We start from the raw sequence: 24,320 nt of genomic DNA on the forward strand, positions 1-24,320 counted from the left end.
TATAGATCAAACAGTAATTGTAACTCTACTTTTTCCACTAGTGTCTGAATAGGTGAGTATTCTCTTTGAGGTGTTTTTACTGTCTCTGATGGACTGAGTGGGCGGAGCTTCCATGTTGTTCTGCAGTCATTGTGCAGTGGACTATTGGACACGGTACTAGTCCTTTCCTTTGTCAGTGCAATGGTGTCAAAACACCAAACCAGGTAATTATTGATGCTGTGTTTCAGACACAGATCCATAATTCTCAGTGTGTGTCATCAGAATAACAAAGATCTGTTTGTGGAACTGTGCTATAAAAAGCCCTGGAAACATGAGCAGCCTTTCACACGGAGACCATGGGCAGGGTAGGTACCATCTCATCTACATCACTGGAAGCTAGTGTCACATCTAACTACAGACGTTCTTCTTTCTCGGCTCCGTGTGACTCCTGCCACTTTCAGATCATCTTCTACGAAGACAAGAACTTCCAGGGCCGGAGCTATGAGTGCAGCAGCGACTGCTCGGACCTTCACTCCTACTTCAGCCGCTGTAACTCCATCAGGGTGGAGAGCGGCTGCTTTATGATCTACGAGCGGCCAAACTTCTCGGGTCACCAGTACTTCATGAGGAGGGGCGAGTATCCAGACTACCAGAGGTGGATGGGCTTCAGCAGCTGCATCCGCTCCTGTCGGATCATCCCAGCGGTGAGAACGCACTCATCACAGAGTCTTGGAGCTTCATCAAGGCAGATAACATGGAGTTCTACCTTTTTTCCTCACCTCAGAAGCTTCTTCAGTTCATAAAGTGGAAAAGAACTGACGAAGTGTGCAAAGGGTCCTTCTGGTTCTCAAACAGTCAATGAAACAAACAATACTTTAAAATTTTATACAAAAAAGACAATTTGTTAAAGTGAGACTTTTTTGAATCTGGTTTAGTGGTACAGACTTAAAACGGCTTCATCTAAAAGTCAGAGGAATCTCAGAGATTGGTTTGCGTGAGCGATGTATCTAAAATATCTTTGTCAAGGCTAGTTTTCCTCTAAAAAATATTTCAGATTCTTCAGTTTAGAAGCTGGAGAAGAACTGAACTCATGAAGGTGTCACTGGTTCCCAAACCATCAGCAAGACAAGTATCACCTCTAAACGGTATTCAGACTAAACTACAACGTATCTTAAAAAATAAAAGGGCAACGATGTAGAAAGCGACCGTTGTGTAATAAGACAGAAGGGCTTGGATCAAGGCCCAGGCCAGGGTTTCAGCTCATAAGCTATTGGTTGTGGTTTGCCCCCCGGTCTTAAGGCAAGACTTTTAAATTTGTTCTAAAGGCAGCTTCAACTCAGTCTGTTGAACTCTCAGATCGGTCCATGTGTACATCATAGCGACAAAGACTGTTCACTTCCTGTCCAAGTAGCGCCTTCAGTCTCTGACACTGGAGAACCAGAGAATGGAGTCATTCTGGTTCCTGGACCAAACTCCAAACCTGCCAGTGTGTTCAGACCAATACAAGTCATTGCATTTCAAAATAAAAGTCCCTGCCATCAATGACTAGACCAATTTATCTCGCTGCTATATGTTTGTAAAAAGACACGTGCAGGTTTCTGAACGACGGTTCTACATCATCTGGAACCATGGTCCTCGTAGCTCTGTGAGATCATTAAACCATGACTAACTTTTAAAACAATAGCCCATAAAAGACCAATAACTGATCAAATTGTTTTACCATGAAAACTAAAACCCTGGTGAACTTTATTCAACTGCCCTCTTAATACCGCGCCAACATTGCACAAATCCAATCCTACGGTTGCGTACTTTGATATTTTCGTTGTATGTGCACTGATGAGAGTTCTCGCTCATTCAGGTCCTGGTTTCATCTCAGAGACTTCTTTAGTTCCACTGGTCAGTTACCCGTTAGTCTTGGACTATGTTGTTGTTTTGGTTACAAAGCAGAATAATCAAAGTCCTCATTAGGTATGGAATGATTAAAGTGCAGTTATCTCTAACCAGTATCTAGTTTAATCCCTGGTTACCGGTTAGAGAAAACCATTCAGGATTGTTCTGACATGGCCTCAGACTCTAAACCTACATGACCCAAGTGTTTGTGGCGGTGTTGCACCTTTTTCTGTGATGGTAAACTTTTAAACAAAGCTGTAACTTCTCAGTGTGACATTTGCAACATCGTCTTCTACCAGCGTGGCCATCTTATATGACCTACTGGGCTGGAGTGTAAAACCTTCAATATCCAACCTTTTGGTTCTCATTGAACTGGTTTGAACACCAATGGTGATTTCTGAACTACACTGGTGCAGAAGCAGGAACATGTTTTGGTCTTTAGGTCTACTAGATTGAACCTGACCTGTGTGACTGATCCTTTACTAACTCACAGAGTCTCTCTCCTCTCAGTACCGCGGCGCCTACCGGTTGCGGATCTACGAGAAGCCCGACTTCAGCGGTCACATGATGGAGTTCACAGACGACTGTCCCTGTGTGTCCGACCGTTTCCACCACCGCCACGTCTACTCCTGTAACATCATGAACGGCTTCTGGATCTTCTACGAGTACCCCAACTTCCGGGGCAGACAGTACTTCCTGCGGGCCGGAGAGTACCGGAGGTACCGAGACTGGTGCGCTACATGCGCCGTGGTTGGCTCTTTCAGGAGGGTCACCGAATTCTAGCCATGACGATAAACCTTGCTGTACATACCAAGCACTTTGTTTATTAAAGACATTGAGTTTTTAACCCCCACTGTCCAGTCTTTTTATTCACTCTGGGAAACACTTTTCCGGTAGGCCTTTCAAAATAAAGGAGAGCCAAAAACCTTTGGTTAAATAATGTCTATGAAGCACAAAGTCATTGTTGAAGTATCAGATCCAACCAGGAGGACTTTCCTTACTTATACTAAACTTTGGAATTAGATTAAAGTGTTTTTTTTTTTTTTTATTAAAAATTGTTGTTCATTTCTTTTGGTGATATTATGATGGTTTTGCTGTTTGATTGGTGCCTTTTGTTTAGCAGTATCTCCATCACTGTGAGGATTACATCATAAAACAGTTTGATAACAAGATTATGAATAATTATTAAATGAAAAATCTCCAATATTTTTGCCGATATCCAATGTACCAACATTAACGGTTAATTGTTGTATTTTCCGATATTAACTGATACTAATTAATATACAGATAGACTTTTAATGTGATACTCAACTGGATGTATTCCATGTCAAACAAAATCTGTGCAAAATAAAAAAAAAAGTAATTCATCAGTGATGGAGAAAGTGCTATATTTATTTTTGGTGGAAAAACCAAGAATATCAATCAATTTTACTTGTTTACATGTGACCCAGCATTAATAATGAAATTACAAGATTACAGTTTCATTTATCAGAGGCTTTTATCCAAAGCGACATAAAACATATGCAGTTAGGGTTCAGGGCCTTGTTCAACATTGAACAGTGATGGTTCAGGTGGGATTAGAACCAAACACACTGTGAAAGGGATGTTTGTGTAACTAGCAAATTAAATCTCTTTGAATGAGGAGGACATGTATAAGATATTTATTATGATTTATGGTTACAGAACAGGGAGAAAAGGTAATTAAAAAAACATTTTTTAATTACATTATTTAATTTAATTTAATTCAATTCATCCATCCATGTATTTTCTCACTCACTAGCAGAGGTGTAAAGAGTACTGATATATCTACTCAAGTACTGTACAAGTAAAAAGTAACTCATTTAAATATTACTCAAAGTAGTTACGAGTTACTTTCACCCCCACGTTTATTGTTGGTAATAAATCTTGGTACGTGTCCCTTACATACAGTAAACATCTGATGTAGAAACTTAAAAAAGAAGAAATTAAATCTACCACAATTAGAACTTAATTTATTTTCCACTAAGGCATCTGTAGAAAATGAAAGGTTTGTCACAATGGACAATTATTTCAAAAATAAAATAGCACCAATAAATTAAATTTAAAAAAAAATTCATTCTCAGGCTCAAAGTACAGATGCATTTATGAACTCTAAAACTGATGTTTTACCTTTAATCTGATTGGTCGGTTTTGATGTGATGCATTTGATTGTTTTCTGGTCATTTCATTTTTTGTAGTTTCACGATGTTTGTTGATCATTTTAAAACAAAAAATAATAATTTACTCAGTAACTGTTGGGTGTAGAAATGTAGTAACTAATTACTTCTTTTAAAACATACTTAAGTACAAATAAAATTACTGATTTAGAAATATACTTAAAAAGTACCTATAAAAGCAACTCAATTACAGTAACGTGAATACTTCTATTACTTTCATCTCTGCCCAACTGTTTCTTTTTTCCAGGGTGGTGAGGTAATTCAATTTAATGTCATTTAATTTAATTTAATTGAGTTTTATTTTATTGTCAGATTTTTATGCTACATTATGAAATTATCCAACATTTAATTATATTATTTTCTTTTTAAAAGAAATGAATTATATAATAAAATATATTATTATGATGATAGTTTCTGTGTGAATGTAACTGTGAAGGTTTTCTTGTCCTTATCCAATTGTGTATGTGTGTGTGTGTGTGTGTGTGTGTATGTTTGATTCGTGCAGATTCTCCTCTCCTCATGTATGTCCATCCTGTCCTGTACCAACACAAAGCTTGTGCTTATCACACAATGCCAGCGGCCTCTACCAGAAACGTATGGACGTGGATCCTTTGTGTCACATTTATAGGTCCTGTTCAGCAAAAGTTATAGTGCTAGTTCATCAGCTTTTCCCTTTGAACAGCAGCACCGGGTGGCCCCTGGGACCCTGGACGCTGCATAAAAAGGCCCGGTAGCCCTGAGCCTTCACAGCACACTGAACCTTCCGCTGAGAACCACCTGAACCAGAACCATGGGCAAGGTATGGGTCCAGAACCAGAGACCCTCGGTCTCTGACAGACCACTGACCTCCACTGACCTCCACTGACCTCCACTGACCCACTTCTCTGTTCCAGATCATCTTCTACGAGGAAAGGAACTTCCAGGGCCGCTCCTATGAGTGCATGAGCGACTGCTCCGACATGTCCTCCTACCTGAGCAGGTGTCAGTCCTGCAGGGTGGAGAGCGGCTGCTTCATGGTCTACGAGAGGCCCAACTACATGGGGAACCAGTTCTTCATGAGGAGGGGAGAGTACACCGACATGCAGAGGCTCACCAGCATGGGCATGATGTTCGACTCCATCCGATCCTGCAGGATGATCCCATTCGTAAGCAAACATCTGTCTATCAGCGACCTTTCCACCACATGGTACCAACACTGCTCTACTGGGTTTTTATTGGGTCTTCTTCAGAGGCGTCTGCTGTTCACTTTGATGTGTCCTTATTGAAGAGATCAAAGTACATTTCTTGATGAAAACCTTAACATATTATTCAAAAAGAAGACAAAATGAACTTGCTGGAATTACTACTCGGAAGTCAAGACACATCAAAGCGATCAGTAGATGCCTCTGAGGAAGACTGGCTGTTGACAGTCAAAAACATGTCAGGAGATCAAAGTAAATTTCTTGATAAATAGTTGAAACCCTAACATATTATTGTAGATTGTCCTGCAGTGATGTTTCTGTGTGTAACTTGTAGTTAGTTGTAGTTTTCCATCCTGGGCCTCGTTTTTCACCACGTTTCCTTGTGTTTCGTGGCCCCACAGCACAGAGGCCAGTTCAGGATGAAGATCTACGAGCGTGATAATTTCGGAGGTCAGATGAATGAGCTGATGGAGGACTGTGAGAACATCCAGGACCGCTTCCACATGTCCGACTGCATGTCTGCCCACGTGATGGACGGCCACTGGCTGATGTACGAGCAGCCCCACTACAGGGGCAGGATGATGTACCTGAGGCCTGGGGAGTACCGCAGCTTGATGAACATGAGCACGAGCAGCATGAGGGTGATGAGCATGAGGCGCATCACTGACTTGTGCTAGGCTAGCTACGGTGTGTGAGACTGAAATAAAGTGCATGTGTCCTTCATAAAGACCTGTCCACGTTCTCTGATTCCAAAATCCACAAACCTACAGCTGAGGGTCTCAACCTGTGGGTTGGGACCCAAACATTGGTGGCAAACCACCTGTTGTTGGTGGATCATTAATATTGTGCTTTTATTTTGAAGGGGATTTATACTGATAACAATACACAATTAGTTGCAATACAGATTGAATTTGTTAAAAAACCATTTAAAGTCAGGGATTGGTTTTACAATCTCGTTCCATGAATAAAAAACTTAAATTCATCATTTTCTTTCTATAATAATAGTCTAAAAGTATCATCTATTCTGTAACATTTCATCTTTAATCCAGATTTGAAAATTAAACCAAAAGCGTTGTACTTTAGTGCATGACTTGGTCTGTGGTCTCACAACTGCACAAGTTGTTAATTTCAAAACAAATTCTAAGAAATTCTTTGGATAAATAAATATCAATAATCATTTGAAAATGACTTTCTTTAATCTTCTGGAGGATCGGAAAAGTTAAGTACCATGTTCGTAGTTTCTCAATTGAACTTTTAGCAAATTTAAGTACAGTCATGTTCCTATTGGATTATAATGTATTTGAATATAAATTCGCTGAAACAGTTTCTGAGGAAGTGATTATTACATTTTTTTTGTCCAAAATTGATTAAAATTGGAGCTGGACATTGATTCATTGAGCAAAAATATTTTTTAATTTCATTTATTTAATGATTTTAAGTATTAGGTTTTTGTGTTCCGCTATTGGTTGTTTGATGTTTTGCTTGGCCAATCACAGGTCAGTTTGTTGAGCTCTATGCTAATGCTACATGCCGGTGTGCTCGTGCGGCTACTGCTAAGCTACTAGCGATGTTAGCATCTGAGTGAAAGGACGTCTAAATACAGTAAGTTTTACCTGCTATGTATATATTTCAGATGTCAGATTATATATTTACACTCTTTATTTCTGTAATGTAAGTTTAAATAGTTCTGGATTCATAACGTTTGACTGTATCTGTGCTCGTTTAGCGCGCTCTGCTGGTCATTGAGTTTAGCAATATTTAAGCGTTGATTTTGAGATATATAAATAATATATGTATATTGTTCCCACGTACAAATTCACACAGGGATGATTGATGTCAAATGAAGTTATTATTTTATTTTTTAAACAAATTGAAGCAGAAATGTAAAACTGACACTGATTATATCATCCCATGCATATTTTGCAAAAATATTACGGGTTTACATGCATTTTTTACACCATCATTTTATTGTCTGAAGTGTAAATGTGTGTGTGACACAGACTAAACCCACAGATCACTGCACTAGTTCAGCCTCAAATTAAGGTCAAAAGCTGAAATGTTAGGTTTCATTTCTAATAAGCGTGACTGTGCTGTTCTCATTTATTTATGAAGTCTTGTGGGCCACGAGCTGAAACGACACAAAATGCCTCCGCGATCGACCGGTAGATGGCGATCGACGCACCGGGCACTCCTAATGTAAACTGAAGCAGAGATGGGTAAACGCTGTCCGTAAGAGTAGGGGTGGGATACGATACGATACGATACGATACGCGATACAAAGCTCACGATAACGATTATCTCACGATATGACGATACTGCGATTATCGATATATTTGTCAGAAATCAATCTACCATAATCTATCACATAACAAGGAAAAAAAAAAGATTAAGTGAAAAAAATACAATTTTTATTTATATCTCTGAAAGACAATAAATATAAAAAGTGTCTTATGAACAGTGACACTATTTTAGTGCAACATGTCTGTAAATAAGTGTCAACATACCAATGTAAATGAATTAGTATCTCCAATAGTGATTTATGTAAACAATAAATAGGGTCTTTCTCACCAATGACACCATTATAGTGAAATATTCCAGTAAACAATATATTGGTTCCTTCAACAAATAGTGACAACATTTCTATGAAGAAAAGTTAAACAAAAAAATCAATACTTAGCGCGAGCATATTGAAAAAATATCGCAATATATCACCGTATCGAGATATCGTCACACTCCTACTTAAGAGTCTGGGTGTGTTCAATGGACTTCAGTGCAGAAGATAAGAATGGGATTCTTTGACTAACTTTAAGACACTGGTATCATTTTAACCTGTGTGATGAACTTTGTCATCGCTGTGTTGGGGAGAAGACAATTTGAGTTTTACACACAGGGGTGAACCAACAACCATAAACTCTGGAAGGAGTGAGATTGACATGTTTAGTTATAACTTGATGTCTGTATTACAAATTTTGATTTTGGTTGTGGGCGTGTACACGTACAGATGTGAGGTCTGTAAAAAAAACTAAAAGATTAGCTTGATTAAAAGAAAATTACTGGATCTTTATTTGAAATCAGGTTTTTTTTAATAGCAGGAATCCATGATGCGTCTCATGCTCATGAAGCGTGTGCCGCTCATGCCCATCTCCCTGAAGCTGCGGTACTCCCCAGGCCTCAGGTACATCATCCTGCCTCTGTAGTGGGGCTGCTCATACATCAGCCAGTGGCCGTCCATCACGTTGCAGGACATGCAGTCGGACATGCGGTAGCGGTCCATCATGTTGTCACAGTCCTCCATCAGCTCGTGGCTCTGACCTCCAAAGTTCTCACGCTCGTAGATCCTCATCCTGAACTGGCCTCTGTGCTGTGGAGGTAAGAGCAGTGAGAGTCAGACAGGTAAGCCGTTTACCTGTGCTCAGCTCTGTAGCAACAACGCTAATCATTCATTGATTAGAAGTATCGCCGTGGTTACCAACCAACCAAGAACAATAACACCTTGTTTCTAAAGGATGTTATGGAAAGTAATGGGTTGGGGTACGACTTGGTCTAAACATCCATGAAAAGAACATTTGAAATCAAAGCTTCATCAAAGACATTTGACAGAAAGGAGGAAACATGAGCTTGGAAGAAGACAAAAGACTCTTAAAGTTCTGCTTCATTGACGAGGTAAGAATCACTTATAAATATTTGGTTCGGCCCTTTATGAGAAGAGGATCACCTGAGCTGGTAACCAGAAATTTTAGGGTAGTGGTGCTTTACTCAGGGGTCAGGATCTGAAACTGGAGAATATCCAATTTTCTTATTTTAAATTGAGTTCTACATCCCATAGATCTATCATAGTGCCATCTTAGGTCTAACAGGAGAGTGCGCTGCTGCTATCTTCAGTTTTTTTTGGTTGGATTTCCAGTAGTACTTCCTGAAACTATATTCTCTAGGCGTGTTCATCTACATGTCTGTTTTTAGGTGTTCAGACTCTGATGAATGTGTGTTGAAATATGGAGTCTCTCTCAGATAGGTTACCATGGGAATGGTGCGGCAGGAGCGGATGCAGTCGCTCATGCCCATGCGCTGGTAGTCGGAGTACTCTCCCCTCCTGACGAAGAACTGGTTCCCCATGAAGTTGGTGCGGTCGTAGACCATGAAGCAGCCGCTCTCCACCCTGCAGGAGTGACACCTGCTCAGGTAGGAGGACATGTCGGAGCAGTCGCTGCTGGTCTCATAGGAACGACCCTGGAAGTTCCTGTCCTCATAGAAGATGATCTGGAAGAAGCAGAGAGGACGGTGTCAGCGTGGACCTCAGTGGTGGGGGGAGGGGGGGGGGGGGGGGGGTAGAATGGTGTGGCCTGCAGCTGCACTCACCTTTCCCATGGTCATGGCTACAGATGTGAGCGTGTAGGCTGGGAGGAGGATGCTGGGGCTCTGGGTGCGGCCATGCTGCTTTTATACTTGAGCACACGCGCGGCTGCTTTGTGTAAAGTCCTGACAGAGCAACACGGACCTTCAGAGATCTGCAGAGCTGGCATTTGTGCAGAAGAGGCCCCACGTTGTATTGTCTTTGCTGCTGAATGCCAAATGCACGGACCTGCTTTCACACGTGAAAACAGACGACAGGCTTCAGGCAGAAGTGTGGAAGGTATTCATCAGCTGGTAAAAGCATGAGTTTTAGTGTGAGTTACACACATTTACCTCCTGACTCTGTTTAATGAGGGACTAGCCTAACATCTTTAAAAGATGCTTATTAAAATATTTATGTCTAATAAAAGACATTATTATGGACTTCTACCCTTAGGGTTTGTGTGTCTTCAACAGTCTGTGAATACTCTCTAACTTCAGCCACCAGAGCGTGTCAGTGCACTGTTTCAGGGAGAGTAAAGGTCCCTTCGGAGAGCTCTTCTTCTCTTCTTAATTTTCTTGGAACTGTTGCCCCCTGTGGTCACAGATGTTTTTATGCTCTTTCTGTAAACAAAAGAGGTTTACATCGACATCTTTAACTTTTCCTGGTTTTTAGTGAAACCAAAAGCTGCACAAGTTGTTTTGACTGAAAAAGCTGTTAAATGATCTAAAAATCAGGCTGAATGTTTCACTTCAATAGAAAACAATGGGCTGTGTGACATCATCAATCACATGATTTGAAGATGTAGGAAAGCGGGCTCTAAAACTGTAAATTAGTCCTTTTTTTAAAAGGCAGTTATATGAATGGGACCGATTGCTTAATGTTACACCATCAACCAAGATGAGAATCAGAATCACTTTGTCATTGTATCAGTACAACAAAATTAAAAAGTGCAATCTTTAACGTCCTTAATTTCTCTTTCTTCAAAAGAAAAAACACCTCAAATGCAAAACTACACACAACCAAAGCAACAAATAAAATGGTTTATCAAGTCTCTCTCAAAAAACTGAATTGCACTTGTAATAAATAGTGAACATTGAGGCTCAGAATCAGAATCAGACGGGGTAGGTAATATAGGTGTACATTCCTTAACAGGTAACACTTCTAATCTAGTTAGAACCTTTGTAAACAACAATGCTAGTGGCCCCGCCTCCTCCTGTTTCATTCTGTTCTGTTCTCATTCAGTCTTAAACCAAACCAAATAGTTTCTAGTTTACTCCGTTCATTCTGCTATGGAACAAACATGCAGGTGCTGAGGGTGAACCCCCTTATCATCCAGCCTGTTTGGAGGTGAAAGACGAGGAAAACTAAATACTTAGACTTAGCTTGGTTGCTAGCCCTATTTTGCATGTTATAAATACCGCTAACAGTAGCCGTCAACACACACCGAAGTTGATTCCCAGAAACGAGGAGCACCAGTAGATTCATCACACCACCTCTGGTTCCACATATCATGTGCATGTTTTTCGTAAGATAATTTTTTTTGGTTTTGATGTATTTATGTATTAATAACGTTTCAATTCACCAGTAATGTGACCTATGCATTGCTCCTTTTTATGTCTGGACTGGGAGCAAAACTCCGCCCAGTCACCAGTTTATCTGGATACTGTTTGGACCATAACACTGATCAGTAAAGTTCGCAGATATTCACAGATTCAGACTTCCAGCATCAATAGCTCTTTAACGAAACATCATCCACACATAAATTACACCTCTGCCATCAGTGTGAGGTGGACAACATGATACAAGATCATTTTATCAAACGTAGCAGAATAAAAGTCCGTCTTTGGGTCCTCTCTGTGTGGTGAGATTAATGGTACGTTCACACCAAATGCTTTTCGGACGTCAAAATCGTGCCTCACGCGTGTAGTTAGACGCTTGTGCTCATTGAATGCAGATGCTTGTCACCAGTGTGGAAGATGCTCGGGACACGTGTCAAGGGGAGGGGCTTCTCTGTTGCCGGTGGTGTTTATACAATAGATGATATTGTAACGATTAGTGATGTTCATAATTCACTCAGTGACTGTGAAGTGGTGGGGAACATTATTGTGTTGAGAAGGCGGTATTTCCGGTCGGATGTATGTTGGTGTGGCTCAGTGTGTTCACTGTGATGTCAGAGGACTATAGAGAAGTGTGGTTGGATGGAGAATAAAGTTTGGAGTTCCTTGCTGAACACGCCCCCTCCGACTCCCGTTCATCATCTCTACATTAAAAAAAAGACCAAAACTGTGAAAAAAACTGTGTTGGTTTTAACTGATGTCAGTTTTGTATAATTTTTGATTTGATTGTTGCTCAACTAATCGATATATATATATATATATATATATATATATATATATTGATTCAGATCGATGGATTGTTACAGCCCTACCGTTTACGTAGACAAGCTGCATGTAAAATGCATAATATTATTTTAAAAAATGCAAGTGAGGTTACATTCAGTATCTGCTTGACTTTAATAATAAAATTAATTAATAAAAACAATATTGCCATTTCCATTGTAAGAAGTGAATTCTGTTTTCCACAGAAAATCGGAGGCATTACTCTAGATAAACAGTTTAGTTTTCAGTCAGCAGTTCTCATGATGATGTTAAGACTCTGTAGAGCAGTGGTTCCCAACCTTTTTTGGGTCGCGACCCCATTGTGATATCACAAATGTCTGGTGACCCCAGAGAGTTTTTTTTTTATTACTTTTTGTGATATAGTGTTTTTAGTGACAACTTAGATATTTTAATGCTGTTTTTTTTTTTTTAAAACTAGATTTATATTTGAGAAAGTGAAAGTATAGAATATAGTAATAATAGAATAATAATCTAAAAATCTATAAAAAAATCTATAATTTGAATCAGTGATTAAAAAAATATATAAAATAATTAGACATTTCAGGCAACCCCACATGGATGAAAAACACTGGTGTAGTGGATACAGAATGAAAACTACCACATTAAGAGATTCATATTTCATGTTTTCAGCTTTATTTAGTTATTAATGTGTGTGTTTTCTAGCACATGTCCATGATGCGTCTCATGCTCATGAAGCGTGTGCCGCTCATGCCCATCTCCCTGAAGCTGCGGTACTCCCCAGGCCTCAGGTACATCATCCTGCCTCTGTAATGGGGCTGCTCGTACATCAGCCAGTGGCCGTCCATCACGTTGCAGGACATGCAGTCGGACATGCGGTAGCGGTCCATCACGTTGTCACAGTCCTCCATCAGCTCGTGGCTCTGACCTCCAAAGTTCTCACGCTCGTAGATCCTCATCCTGAACTGGCCTCTGTGCTGTGGAGGTAAAAGCAGAAATAAAAGGTTGGTTGAACAGGAAGGAAGTTTGTTACCTACACAATGGAACTTAGCTTTACTAGTTGTATCCCTTTAAAGATGATTGGTATTAAGGTGTAGTAGCTAAGTCAGTTAAAAAAGAAGCTAGATACCACACAGTTGTACATTTTTTTGGGAAAAAACAATTGACCAATGATTTACTTCCAACCTGGCATTCTACACACTGATTAAAGATGACAAACTGTTGCTAAAAGTATCTGGAAAAGGAGTTTTGTAATGGTAATAAATTAAGTTTCTAGCGGTGCTACTTTAGGTTTCGTTCTCAGACAGGCCCCTCCCTCTGCACTCTGGGCCTTTCTCTTTGTGCTTTCCTGCTCTATAACGCCCCCTCTAGATTCTGTTTATTCATTTACGCATCCATAGAAACAAGATAATGTGCATCTGTCAAAACTGTATCTAACTATATTTGAGCTAAAATGCTGCATATGTATGTATGTGTTTAAGGAGTCACTGTTTTTCACTACTTCTCAGGACAGCATGTAAAGTACAGTTAGATGAATTGCTGAGTGCGTTCTAATCCACACCTTTCCCATAACAAGCCACACTACAGAACTCACTCACACATGCTGTCTATTATCTTAGAAGTGGCTCGTATTGTGCAGCTGTTTGTTTTAATAAATAAGCCTGTGTGGCATTTTGCATTATTTCTTTTAACCTTGAATTGTGTTATTGGTAAGACTTTGAGTTAAAACTATTGATATTTATATCATATAACACCATGTTAAGAAAAACATTTTGAGATATGGATTTTGATCCATATCGCTCAGACTGGTCTGTTCCCCCCAAAACCCTTTGACATAATAAACCGTGTGTGTGTGTGTGTGTGTGTGTGTGTGTCCTACCATGGGGATCATACGACAGGAGCGGATTCCACTGCTCATTCCCATCATGCTGCTATAGTCAGTGTACTCTCCCCTCCTCATGAAGAACTGGTTCCCCATGTAGTTGGGCCTCTCGTAGACCATGAAGCAGCCGCTCTCCACCCTGCAGGACTGACACCTGCTCAGGTAGGAGGACATGTCGGAGCAGTCACTCATGCACTCATAGGAGCGGCCCTGGAAGTTCCTCTCCTCGTAGAAGATGATCTGGAACAGATTTCACAGAGTGAGGACCGGCACGTGTCGGTGGGTGTTCTCCTGCAGGTGTGTGAGCTTACCTTTCCCATGCTCATGTCAGTGGTGGACATGTTTGTAGATGAGCTGATGCTGATGCTGTGAGGCTGTGCTGGGGAAGTGGCAGCACCCGGGCTTTTATACCTGAGGGTGCCCCCGGTGCCCCGTGGGCCCCCATTGTCTAAAGCCCTGAGCCAGCAACACGGAGGGCTGCTGTTCTGTGTCGTTGTGTCACATGACTCAGCCCCCAATGGGAGCTTTACAAACAGGTGAGAGACACACACACACACACACGTTTTGTTAAATGTCAGTTATGAAAGTCGTACTTCGTCTATGTTCACAATCAAGTTTAATTCTCCAAATGTAATTTATTATGAGAGACTCTCACTGTCACAAATAGGATTAGATGTTGTATTAAATATGTATCTATAGCTGTAATATGTACACCAATAACTCCATAACTAATATTTGTAAATAATGTAATAGTAAGTGAAATCGCATATCATAATAAAGGTGACTATTTCTTGTTATATATTATACATTATACATTTTATATTGTTATATATTATACTATTGTTTAATACATCCATTGATTATGAATATGTATATATGTAAAGATAGTGAAATGTAATATATCTATAGTGGGAATATACAATTTTTTAACAATAATACCTTAGTAATTAGCAATATATTTATTGCAATGACGGTGACTCGTTAAATATATTATACTATAGTATATTGTTAATTGTAATGTTATAATATTGTTCAATATATATATATATATATATATATATATAAATAGTATAAGTGTAGGTAGTGAAATGTTTTATCATATTTATAGTGGTAATATACAATATTTTGACAATAATTCATTAGTAATTGGCAATATATTGATTATACTTATGTTTATGGTATAATTATACCCTTTTTATTGGTGCAGTTGATTGATTATATATACAGTAAATGCATATTGTATGAAATCCATTCATATGTAAAGTAAGTAATGATAATAATTTAATGATAAGGGAGTGGGAATTAACAACTTTATAATTCCTTTTCAGACTCATTTTTGTAAATGTTTTACTTTGTTTTTATGTATTTTTTAATCTTAAATATTTGTTTGAAATAAATAAATCTAAATGTTTACTATGATGAACAATATAATGGGGGTTTCCTCAGCACAGTCTCTTTAGATGTTGTGAAGCGCTGCTGTTATTTTTCAGTGAAACCGTTTGGTTGTTCACTGCGGTGAGAGTTTTATAACATTTTAAAAGAGAATATTTTTAAATGCATGTGATGTGACATTGTCAGCTTTTGTTTTTGCTCCAAAGGGGAAAGAATTCCTTACAAGACGTTTAAATAAAAGCTATAGTTTTTCCTTGTTTTTTTTTTTTTTTTTTTTTTTTTAAATTTTCCATTGTTTTTTTTTCTTTTTCTTTTATTCTTTAATAATAAAAGTGATGTAGTTTCCCTCAATGTGAGACTGATGAACACCATCTCATTTAATCTTATCTTATCCCATTCTATTGTATTGTTTTGTCTTATCTCGTCTTATCTTCTGTCTTCTGAGTTTATTTTATCTCATCATTTCATCTTATATTATTATCTTATCCCACGTTATATCATTTCAACTCCTTTCATCCAAGCTTATCTTATCCCATCGCATCATTTCCTTTTATCTTTTTATCTTATGCCGCATTACCTCATTTAATCTCATTTCATTTGACGTTATTCTCTCTTCTCATTGTATAATATAATCTAATCTCATTTTATTCTATCTAACCTCTTCTGGTCTTATCTGACATTAGTTCACTTAGTTATAGATATCAGTGGTCTCCTGGATCTTTATTTCAAACATCATGTGTAGGGATTTTGTTGGTTTGTGACTAAGTGAAGGTTTTTATAAAAGTTATTGATCAACAATAAGTGGAACAATGTCCTGGTGAGCTCAGGCATCTGTGAAGTCCTCCAACCTGTTCAGATCCATTGACTTTGGGCATCGGGGTAGGGATGTAACGATTCACTCAACTCCCGATACGATTCGATTCACGATACTGGATTCACGATACGATTCTCTCACGATTTATTTTACAAAATGGGAATGTAGACAAATTTTTTTTTTGGGAAAAAAACTAGAAAATACTGTACTATTTTCCTTTTATTTTTCATTGTCAAAAGAATTCCTTGATAAACAATTCAAAACAATGCAATTTAACTAAAAATAAATCTTGAATGAAATAAATAAAGGAATAATACAAATGAAAATGAAGCCTATCAATTTAAATTCTGGTTCTAAAATAAACAATGCAAAACTGCATAATAGTTCTTTTTCTTTTAAAAGTGCAACTGAAAATGTATTTTGTGACTTAACAATTGGACTTTAAAAAAACAAAACAAACCGTGATTGCACTGATTTACGTCATATTTGTTTGGACCAGCAGAGGGCGCTGGTAACCCAGTGGTCGGTTGGGATGCAGATATCTTGCAGTGAAGAAGAGAAGCTATGCTAGCAGACAGAGCTAATAGAAAAACGTGACTTTTACAGATATTCAAGTAATATTACAGATATTCTTTCGGTGCTTAAGGGGCAATGAATAATTTATTAACATATTTAAGAGTAGAAGGCGGCCAGAAAGAAAGTATTAGCAGACTCCGCCCACCGCCTACACTTGTGGATAGCGCCCTCTGCTGGTTAAAAAAAGTACTGCGATTCAATTTTCAGGAAATTGATACCTATGAATCGATTTTTAACTGCCTTACGATTTATCGTTACATCCCTACATCGGGGTGATGTAGGGGTTAATGCGTCACAGTAAGATGGTCCTGGGTTCTGGACTTTGATGGACACTTTGGTGCTTTCTGTGTGGAGTTTGCATGTTCTCCCTGTTGATGGAGAAAATGGTTGCTAAGCAGCTAACCTCATACATGGAACAGCATGATATTTATGATAAATATCAATCTGGTTTTAGATCAATCCACTCCACTGAAACTGCACTTCTGAAAGTTTCTAGTGACGTGATGATGGCCGCTGACTCTGGTCGTTACACAGTTTTAGTTTTACTTGATCTGATGCTGCCTTTGATACAGTAGATCATAGTATACTGGTTGATCGACTCAAATCTGAGATGGGGTTTTCTGGTACTGTTCTCCAATGGTTTACCTCTTACATTAATGGAAGAACTTTTAATGTTGCTATTAACGATGTTATGTCCAATATGTCCAACCTGTCATGTGGAGTAGCCCAGGGCTCTGTTCTGGTTCCTGTTTTGTTTTTATTGTATCTGATGCCTCTTGGTCGCTTGATCCGTGGTTTTAAAAATGTGTCTTATCATTTTTATGCTGACGATATCCAGTTGTACTGTTCCTTTAATGATTCAGAGTTTCACTTTTTATCAGAGTTCTTAGACTGTATATCCTGTATCAAAAACTGGCTGTCATCAAATGATCTCCAGATAAATTCAAACAAAACATAAACTCTGATTATCTGATAAAAACATCCTCTAATTAAAAACTCTCTTGGTGATCTGGGCTCATCTGTTAAAACCAGCCTCAGAAACCTTGGGGTTGTTTTTGATCAGTCCATGTCTTTGGAGGGACATTGTCGTCAATTGACTAAAAACTGTTTTTACCACCTGAGAAATATCTCTAAAGTGAGGCATCTTTTATCAAAATCAGATCTGGAACTGGTCATACATGCATTTATATCATCTCGTATTGACTACTGTAATTGTGTTTTTACTTGTTTTAATAAGTCGACCCTAAACAGACTCCAGATCGTTCAGAACGCTGCTGCAAGACTTTTAACTGGTGCTTCTAGAACATCCCACATCACCCCCATTCTTGCTACTCTGCACTGGCTTCCAGTTAAGTTTCGTATAGAATATAAAATTTTAGTTCTCACGTTCCGAGTGTTACATGGTCAGGCCCCTAAATATATCTCGGACTTGTTGTACCCCTACTCATCAGGGCGATGCCTTCGGTCTTCAGGTCAGGGTCTCCTAAAGACCCCAAAAACCAAATTTAAAACTAGAGGAGACCTGGCGTTCCAGGCTGTAGCTCCCAGACTCTGGAATAACCTGCACCAGTCTCTCAGGGAGCTCAACTGTGTGGTCACTTTTAAAAAAACTGCTGAAGACTTTACTTTACAGTAAAGCTTTTAGTTACTGGATTTTAATTTTTATTCGTCCTTTAATGTTGCTGTTCTTATGATATTTATGCACTCTTGTTTTATTATTCTATTGTGTTGCACTTGTACTTTTACCACAACTCTGTACTGCACTTTGTGATTTTATAAAAGCGCTTTATAAATAAACTACTTACTTACTTACTTACTTCCCACAATCTAAAACATGTATGTTAGCTTGATTAGCGTCTGTAGATTGGCTGTAGGAGTGATTGGGAATGTGAGTTGGGAATGAGGTCTTCATTCCATGGTTAGTTCCCCTTCGCCAAGTTTCAACCATTGTTAATTTCAGTGTTCAAAGAAGAACCTTACTTTGGTTCATTTTTCATCCCATGTGAGGACCACAGGATATCCAGAGATGTATGGAGAGTTGTGAAGAAAAGAAACCACATTAAGAGACATGAAGACTTATTTTGTGTTTTGGCTTAATTTTATTATTTTATTAGGTTTTCTAGCACATGTCGGTGATGCGTCTCATGCTCATGAAGCGTGTGCCGCTCATGCCCATCTCCCTGAAGCTGCGGTACTCCCCAGGCCTCAGGTACATCATCCTGCCTCTGTAGTGGGGCTGCTCGTACATCAGCCAGGATCCGTCCATCACGTTGCAGGACATGCAGTCGGACATGCGGTAGCGGTCCATCACGTTGTCACAGTCCTCCATCAGCTCGTGGCTCTGACCTCCGAAGTTCTCACGCTCGTAGATCTTAAGCCTGAACTGGCCTCTGTGCTGGAGGGGCAGAAATAAAAAGGTTGGTTGTTAGAGAAGTTTGAACAGAGGAGTGGGATAGAGACGCGATCTATCCAACATCTATATTCCAGTCATCTGTCCACTCAGCGCTCTACCTGAGTTGACCCACCAGTAACCCATTAGCCACACAACAGGCTTGTCAGTTTCAGAACCTAAAGAAGCTTTTTGGTTTTAAGGCCCAACAACTTCACTGAGATACTAAAGTCCCCATGACCTGGATGACGGTCTGGAGATGTTCTCCTTCACACCTACTGTGGAGGTTATGAGATGTCACCTACCATGGAGATCATACGGCAGGACCTGATGCAGTCCCTCATTCCCATCATGCTCATGTAGTCAGAGTACTCTCCCCTCCTCATGAAGTACTGGTTTCCCATGAAGTTGGTGCGGTCGTAGACCATGAAGCAGCCGTTCTCCACCCTGCAGGAGTGACAGCGGCTCAGGTAGGAGGACATGTCGGAGCAGTCGCTCATGCACTCATAGGAGCGGCCCTGGAAGTTCCTCTCCTCATAGAAGATGATCTGGAAGAGATTTCAGAGGTTAGAGCTGAGCTACTGACCTGTGGAGGGAGAAGCTTTGAACCAACATTCAGTACCTTTCCCCTCATGTTCATGCCGGTGTTGCTCATGTTGTCAGTGGATGAGTTGCTAACCTGTGCTGCCTCTCCAACAGGTCTGATTCTACCCTTTATACCTGAGCGTGGTAGAGAAAAGGCATGCTCAGCATTTTCCCACAGAATGGCCTGTTCCATTCATGTTTTTTTTTTTGGAAAAGCCTTTTCTCTCTCTGAATGGATGGATCTGATGACTGCTTTCCTCCTTCACGTTTGTCTCTCTTCACTGAAAGCACAATGACTCACACCACCCTGAAGGTCCCTGTTCATCCAGAACATGCTGGATCAGAACCCTCCTCTCACACAGTGAAGTACCTACTCCTCTTTGTAGGATGGATGGATCTCTAACAGTCCTCTGAGGAGTCTCACGTATCTAATGTTTTAACCCTATATCAGATAACTGTAATAACTGCAGATCCGACCCAGGTCACACACATCCCAGATTTAAAGAGACCTCAGTCCTTCATATTCAATCCGGCTTTTATGTCACTGAGATATTGGACCAAACATTTAATTGAATCTTCAAAACGTTCCCATCATAGAGTAGGTGTTAGCAACATGTCTGTGTGTGCATTTATTACTTTGTGTCACCCTCGGTGTCCAATGGTTGTTAGGCTATTTGGAGTGCTTAGCTAGCACCACTACATGCTACTCATACCCAAACATTTGGACTAGTCTCTGTATAGAGTTCCTTCTGTCTCAGAGGAACAAGAACATTTACTGTGTGTAATACTTGGAACACAAAGTTTCCTTTTCCCTCACCTGGAAAGATACACAACGTAATATGGACGTAATATGAGGAATAATCAGCTGCATGGTACGGTGGCTTCATGGAGGATTAGGTTCATGTTTGTACACTTAGGAACTGATCTATTCTTTACATGTCTGTGACAGAGGACAGGAACAGTCTGTCATTGGCTGAGACACTTCTGATGATGTCCCAGTATAAGTTGCTGGGGTTGTTCTGACCTTCGAGGACACATTAATAAAATGTCTGTAAATAATTTTTATGGGCTCCTAAAACCCAAACTCAGTTCAGATTGGGATAACATTAGCCTGTGGGCTCAGGTCTGACCCCTAGTGGCAGCAAGAGGGAACATCATGAAGGTTCTAACCTGGCTTCATCATTTCATGAGGTCATAAAACGTGTAATTACTGGTGTGGGTGTGTGCGTGCGTGCGTGCTTGTGACCTAAGGTCAGCAGTAGCTCTTTGACTCAGACTGTTGCTGTGCACATTTTCTAACCGACAAAGGTCAAAAGGTCATCAGGGCCTCAGAACAAACCCTAGTATTCACTGGACTTTTTGTGAAGCACACGGTGAAATGTATGAACCCTTGTTTATCTGATCACTAATGTTTCAGTGAGGAACTGAAGTTTTGGGTCGTGACATTACATCTGAGATGTCTGAAGACTAAACTAAACCCAGATGTCAACAGAGCACGGCTTCTTGTCACAAACATGATCTGGTTTTAATCTCTCCTAAGGCACAGCACACCTGATGTTTGGTGAGCCTGTTCCATACCTGCAACACTAATACACAAATTCCTGTTTCATTCACTCACAGACACAAAACCCATGATTTCCCTCTAGTATGCACTCATGACCCCCCCAACACCCCCCCCCCCCCCTTTACAAGGAACATTAAAAATGATGCTACTAAACATCAGATCACTGTCCAATAAATCCAATCTGGACATACCATTACAGACTGAAACATGACTGGATACAAATGGTTCAGTAACACTAATTGAGACCTCACCCCTGAATTTTAATTTTATTCATAGCACTAAAGCTAATAAGAGGGGAGGTGGGATCGCTGCTGTTTTTTTCCAGCATGTAAAACTGCAATAAGGTTCACTTTGGGGACTTTGCTATTTCAGTACACGTTGTTTCACTACAAAAAAATCTTAATTGTTGATGTCTATCGGCCACCCAAATGTAAACATAGTTTTATTGATGAGTTTCCTGAGCTGCTGTCAGGTGTTTCCACAGAATATGGTTGTTTTATTATTTCAGGTGATTTTAATGTACAAGTTGATGATCACAATGAGCAGGATGCTGGATGTTCTTGGCCTTTCACAGCATGTATCTGGTTCCACTCATAATAAGGGACACACCTTGGACCTAGTTATATCCAAAGGGCTTATTATTCCTAAACCCTGTGTTAGAGATGTTGCTTTTCTCTGATCATGGTTGTATTTTCTTTGATGTGTCTGCCTCACCTGGGTGACAAAATACTGTTAAAATAATCAAAAAACGTTTTATTGATGACAACACAGTTGAACAATTTAAGAAAATTATAATTGAATCACATGGGCTCCTGGTATCATCAACTGATGATCCTGTGATGGATTTTAGCAATAAAATACAAAATATTATTGACGGCATCGCACCTGTTAAAACTAAAATCATTAAAAACCAAAAAAACCTGCAGAGAAATACAGTACGCGTTAGACAGCTTAAGACAGCGTCAGCAAGCTGAACGTAAGTGGAGAAAAACAAAACTTCAGACTCACTATGGCATTTACAGTGATACACTTTATTCATACAACAAAGAAATCAAATAAGCGAGACAGTCTTATTTCTCTTAGCTCATTAATGAAAACATAAACAATAAACTACTCTTTTCCACTGATGACAGACTTAACTCTCACAGCCAAATCCCAGCACAGATGATTTCCACCGATACCTGTGAACAGTTTGTTTTCTTTTTAATAATCAAATAATCACTATTAGACAAAATATTAGTACCTCAACAACATTGAATACACCTCATCCTCAGTTACACAGAAACGATGCCCTTAATACCACCATGTTTCACTTTGAACCACTGAACAGCTGAGACCCTCCACCATCCCCACCAAACATTTAAAAAATGTTTGTAACTGTTTAGCTCCTGAGGTGTTACATATGTTCCCTTCAGTATGGCATCTTCCCCTCTTCGTCAAACCTCTTATGAAAATATATCATCTTGATCCAACAGTTACTGCAAATTATAGACCCATCTCCAACTTACCATTTCTCAGTAAAATATTAGTTTACTCTCAGTTCAACAGTTACTTGACTACCAATAATGTTCTAGACGTTTATCGGTCAGGTTTCAGATCCCTTCGTAGCACAGAGACAGCCCAACGGGCGGATTCACTAAAGGTTTAGTGGTATTAAAACGTGTGCAAACGTCACTCCACACGCTAATAAGGAGTACAAAGGCCAAAGAATCAGGTGAGCGCCGCTGCTGAATATGCATAGTAGGTGGATCTCCCAGGGGGAGCAAAAATATGGGAGGAGTAAATGCAAATAAATGTGCTTGTGCACACTGACGTCTCCACATTAAACAAGCAAAACGTTCATTTAAACAGGGGCGGTCTGCTTGTGCAGTTATGATTGCTGCAATCTTAGTGAATTCCCCACAGCAGGTGAGGAAACTGCGTCACTAAAGGATTTAGGGAAGCAACTGAATTACCACCCTTTATTTCAGATCTTTGTGAATCCTCCCCTCAATGTTTTGAATGATATCCACATAAACACAGATTCCAACAAGGTATCAGTTTTTGTTCTTCTTGGCTTATGTGGAACAGCCATAAACTGGGTTAAAAGATACCTTCAAGACAGGCAGTTCTTTGTTTCTATTGGAGACTTCCCACTTCCACTGGTCATTCAGAAATACAATATTAACTACCATAATTATGCATATGATTCACACCTTTACATATCACTATTCTCAGATGACCTTAAGAGTAAGTTCAGGGTGGGACTGTTGCAGAGGAACTTGGGCGTTGGTGTTTGGATTCCTCTGAAAATGTATCCTACAACACTTGTTTCTGAAACTCTTTCAGAAAAATCAAGCCTTTGAAACGAATCTGGACTCAGAGCAGATTTGATTGGACATGGTTACAAACGTCCTTTTGATGTGAGATATTTCGGACTTGTCCTGGTCAAAAGACAAACCCTAGTTTACCAAGCTCAACCTTCATCAGCTTCTTACAGCTGTGAAATGTGAGAGGTTGTGAGGTCTTTCCACTTTACCGAGCTAGCATATGAATGATTTGAGGGGCAATTTAGTTTCAGTTACTGGCAATGATCCAGCATATTGGCATTCTTCTGGCCCGTACAAAATGGATATGAGCCAAAATTGACCCACATATTAAGATGCAAATGTGCGCTAGTTATCTTGAAACATATTTGGGCCAGTTTTGACTGAAGTATGGCAAGTTATCATTGTCTGATCTGAATGTTAGCCAAAAGTGTCCCATATCTATTTGGTCTGTCCTCGGGTGACATACGGCATTGTGACGGCTTGGCTGTGGCCAGGTTTTGGCAAACAGGAGCGGAGCGCCCAAGTGTCATAATTCCATTAGGTTTGTGGGCCAGATGAACATGCTAGGTGTGTGCCCACTGGGGCAGATATGGACCAGAAGAATTTTGCTATCTTGGTATGGTTTTGTGTGTGTGAGGTTTTTTTTTCTTCTGATGTTAAAGAACTGACCCAGGGCCTGTAAAAGAAAAAACTTGCCCGTCCTTATCAAAGTAGATCACCTGATGCTTGATGTACTCAGACACAGAGAAGAGTAAGACATGTGCTCCAAACTTAGACAATTACAAATGTCTTCAATGGAATAACTGGACAAACAGGGTGAGAAGCTTTAGTCCAAAGTTTTATTTACGTGGTTCTCATATCTATGTTGGTTTCT

The 24,320-nt window shown here is 39.6% G+C and overlaps 4 protein-coding genes across 6 annotated transcripts; 2 read left to right on the forward strand and 2 right to left on the reverse strand.

Annotated features, from left to right (window-relative positions):
- Positions 1 to 185: 185 nt before the first annotated feature.
- Positions 186 to 2,716, forward strand: LOC114454745 (gamma-crystallin M2-like). Its single transcript, XM_028435448.1, has 4 exons — positions 186 to 203; positions 301 to 344; positions 441 to 683; positions 2,380 to 2,716. The coding sequence occupies exons 2-4, from the start codon at positions 336 to 338 to the stop codon at positions 2,650 to 2,652; spliced, it is 525 nt and encodes a 174-aa protein (XP_028291249.1). The 5' UTR covers positions 186 to 203; positions 301 to 335; the 3' UTR covers positions 2,653 to 2,716.
- Positions 2,717 to 4,817: 2,101 nt separating this feature from the next.
- On the forward strand, positions 4,818 to 5,953 carry LOC114454859 (gamma-crystallin M1). Its single transcript, XM_028435675.1, has 3 exons — positions 4,818 to 4,863; positions 4,958 to 5,209; positions 5,647 to 5,953. Exons 1-3 carry the CDS (start codon positions 4,855 to 4,857, stop codon positions 5,920 to 5,922), a joined length of 537 nt encoding a protein of 178 aa, XP_028291476.1. The 5' UTR covers positions 4,818 to 4,854; the 3' UTR covers positions 5,923 to 5,953.
- Positions 5,954 to 8,327: 2,374 nt separating this feature from the next.
- LOC114454850 (gamma-crystallin M3-like) lies at positions 8,328 to 9,657 on the reverse strand. Its single transcript, XM_028435656.1, has 3 exons — positions 9,602 to 9,657; positions 9,263 to 9,502; positions 8,328 to 8,606 (listed from the first exon to the last, which is right to left on the reverse strand). Exons 1-3 carry the CDS (start codon positions 9,614 to 9,616, stop codon positions 8,328 to 8,330), a joined length of 534 nt encoding a protein of 177 aa, XP_028291457.1. The 5' UTR covers positions 9,617 to 9,657.
- A 2,971-nt stretch (positions 9,658 to 12,628) lies between these two features.
- Positions 12,629 to 19,659, reverse strand: LOC114454852 (gamma-crystallin M3-like). 3 transcript variants are annotated; one of them, XM_028435663.1, is made up of 3 exons: positions 19,611 to 19,659; positions 13,815 to 14,057; positions 12,629 to 12,912 (listed from the first exon to the last, which is right to left on the reverse strand). In XM_028435663.1, the coding sequence occupies exons 1-3, from the start codon at positions 19,641 to 19,643 to the stop codon at positions 12,637 to 12,639; spliced, it is 552 nt and encodes a 183-aa protein (XP_028291464.1). In that variant the 5' UTR covers positions 19,644 to 19,659; the 3' UTR covers positions 12,629 to 12,636. The 3 variants fall into 3 exon arrangements, with proteins under 3 accessions (XP_028291464.1, XP_028291465.1, XP_028291466.1); XM_028435664.1 differs by lacking the exon at positions 19,611 to 19,659 and adding an exon at positions 14,129 to 14,181; XM_028435665.1 differs by lacking the exons at positions 12,629 to 12,912; positions 13,815 to 14,057 and adding exons at positions 18,719 to 18,994; positions 19,294 to 19,536 and having other exon boundaries at positions 19,611 to 19,652.
- Positions 19,660 to 24,320: the final 4,661 nt, after the last annotated feature.

The sequence above is a fragment of the Gouania willdenowi genome, chromosome 21, assembly GCF_900634775.1.
Source record: "Gouania willdenowi chromosome 21, fGouWil2.1, whole genome shotgun sequence".
NCBI lineage: Eukaryota > Metazoa > Chordata > Actinopteri > Blenniiformes > Gobiesocidae > Gouania > Gouania willdenowi.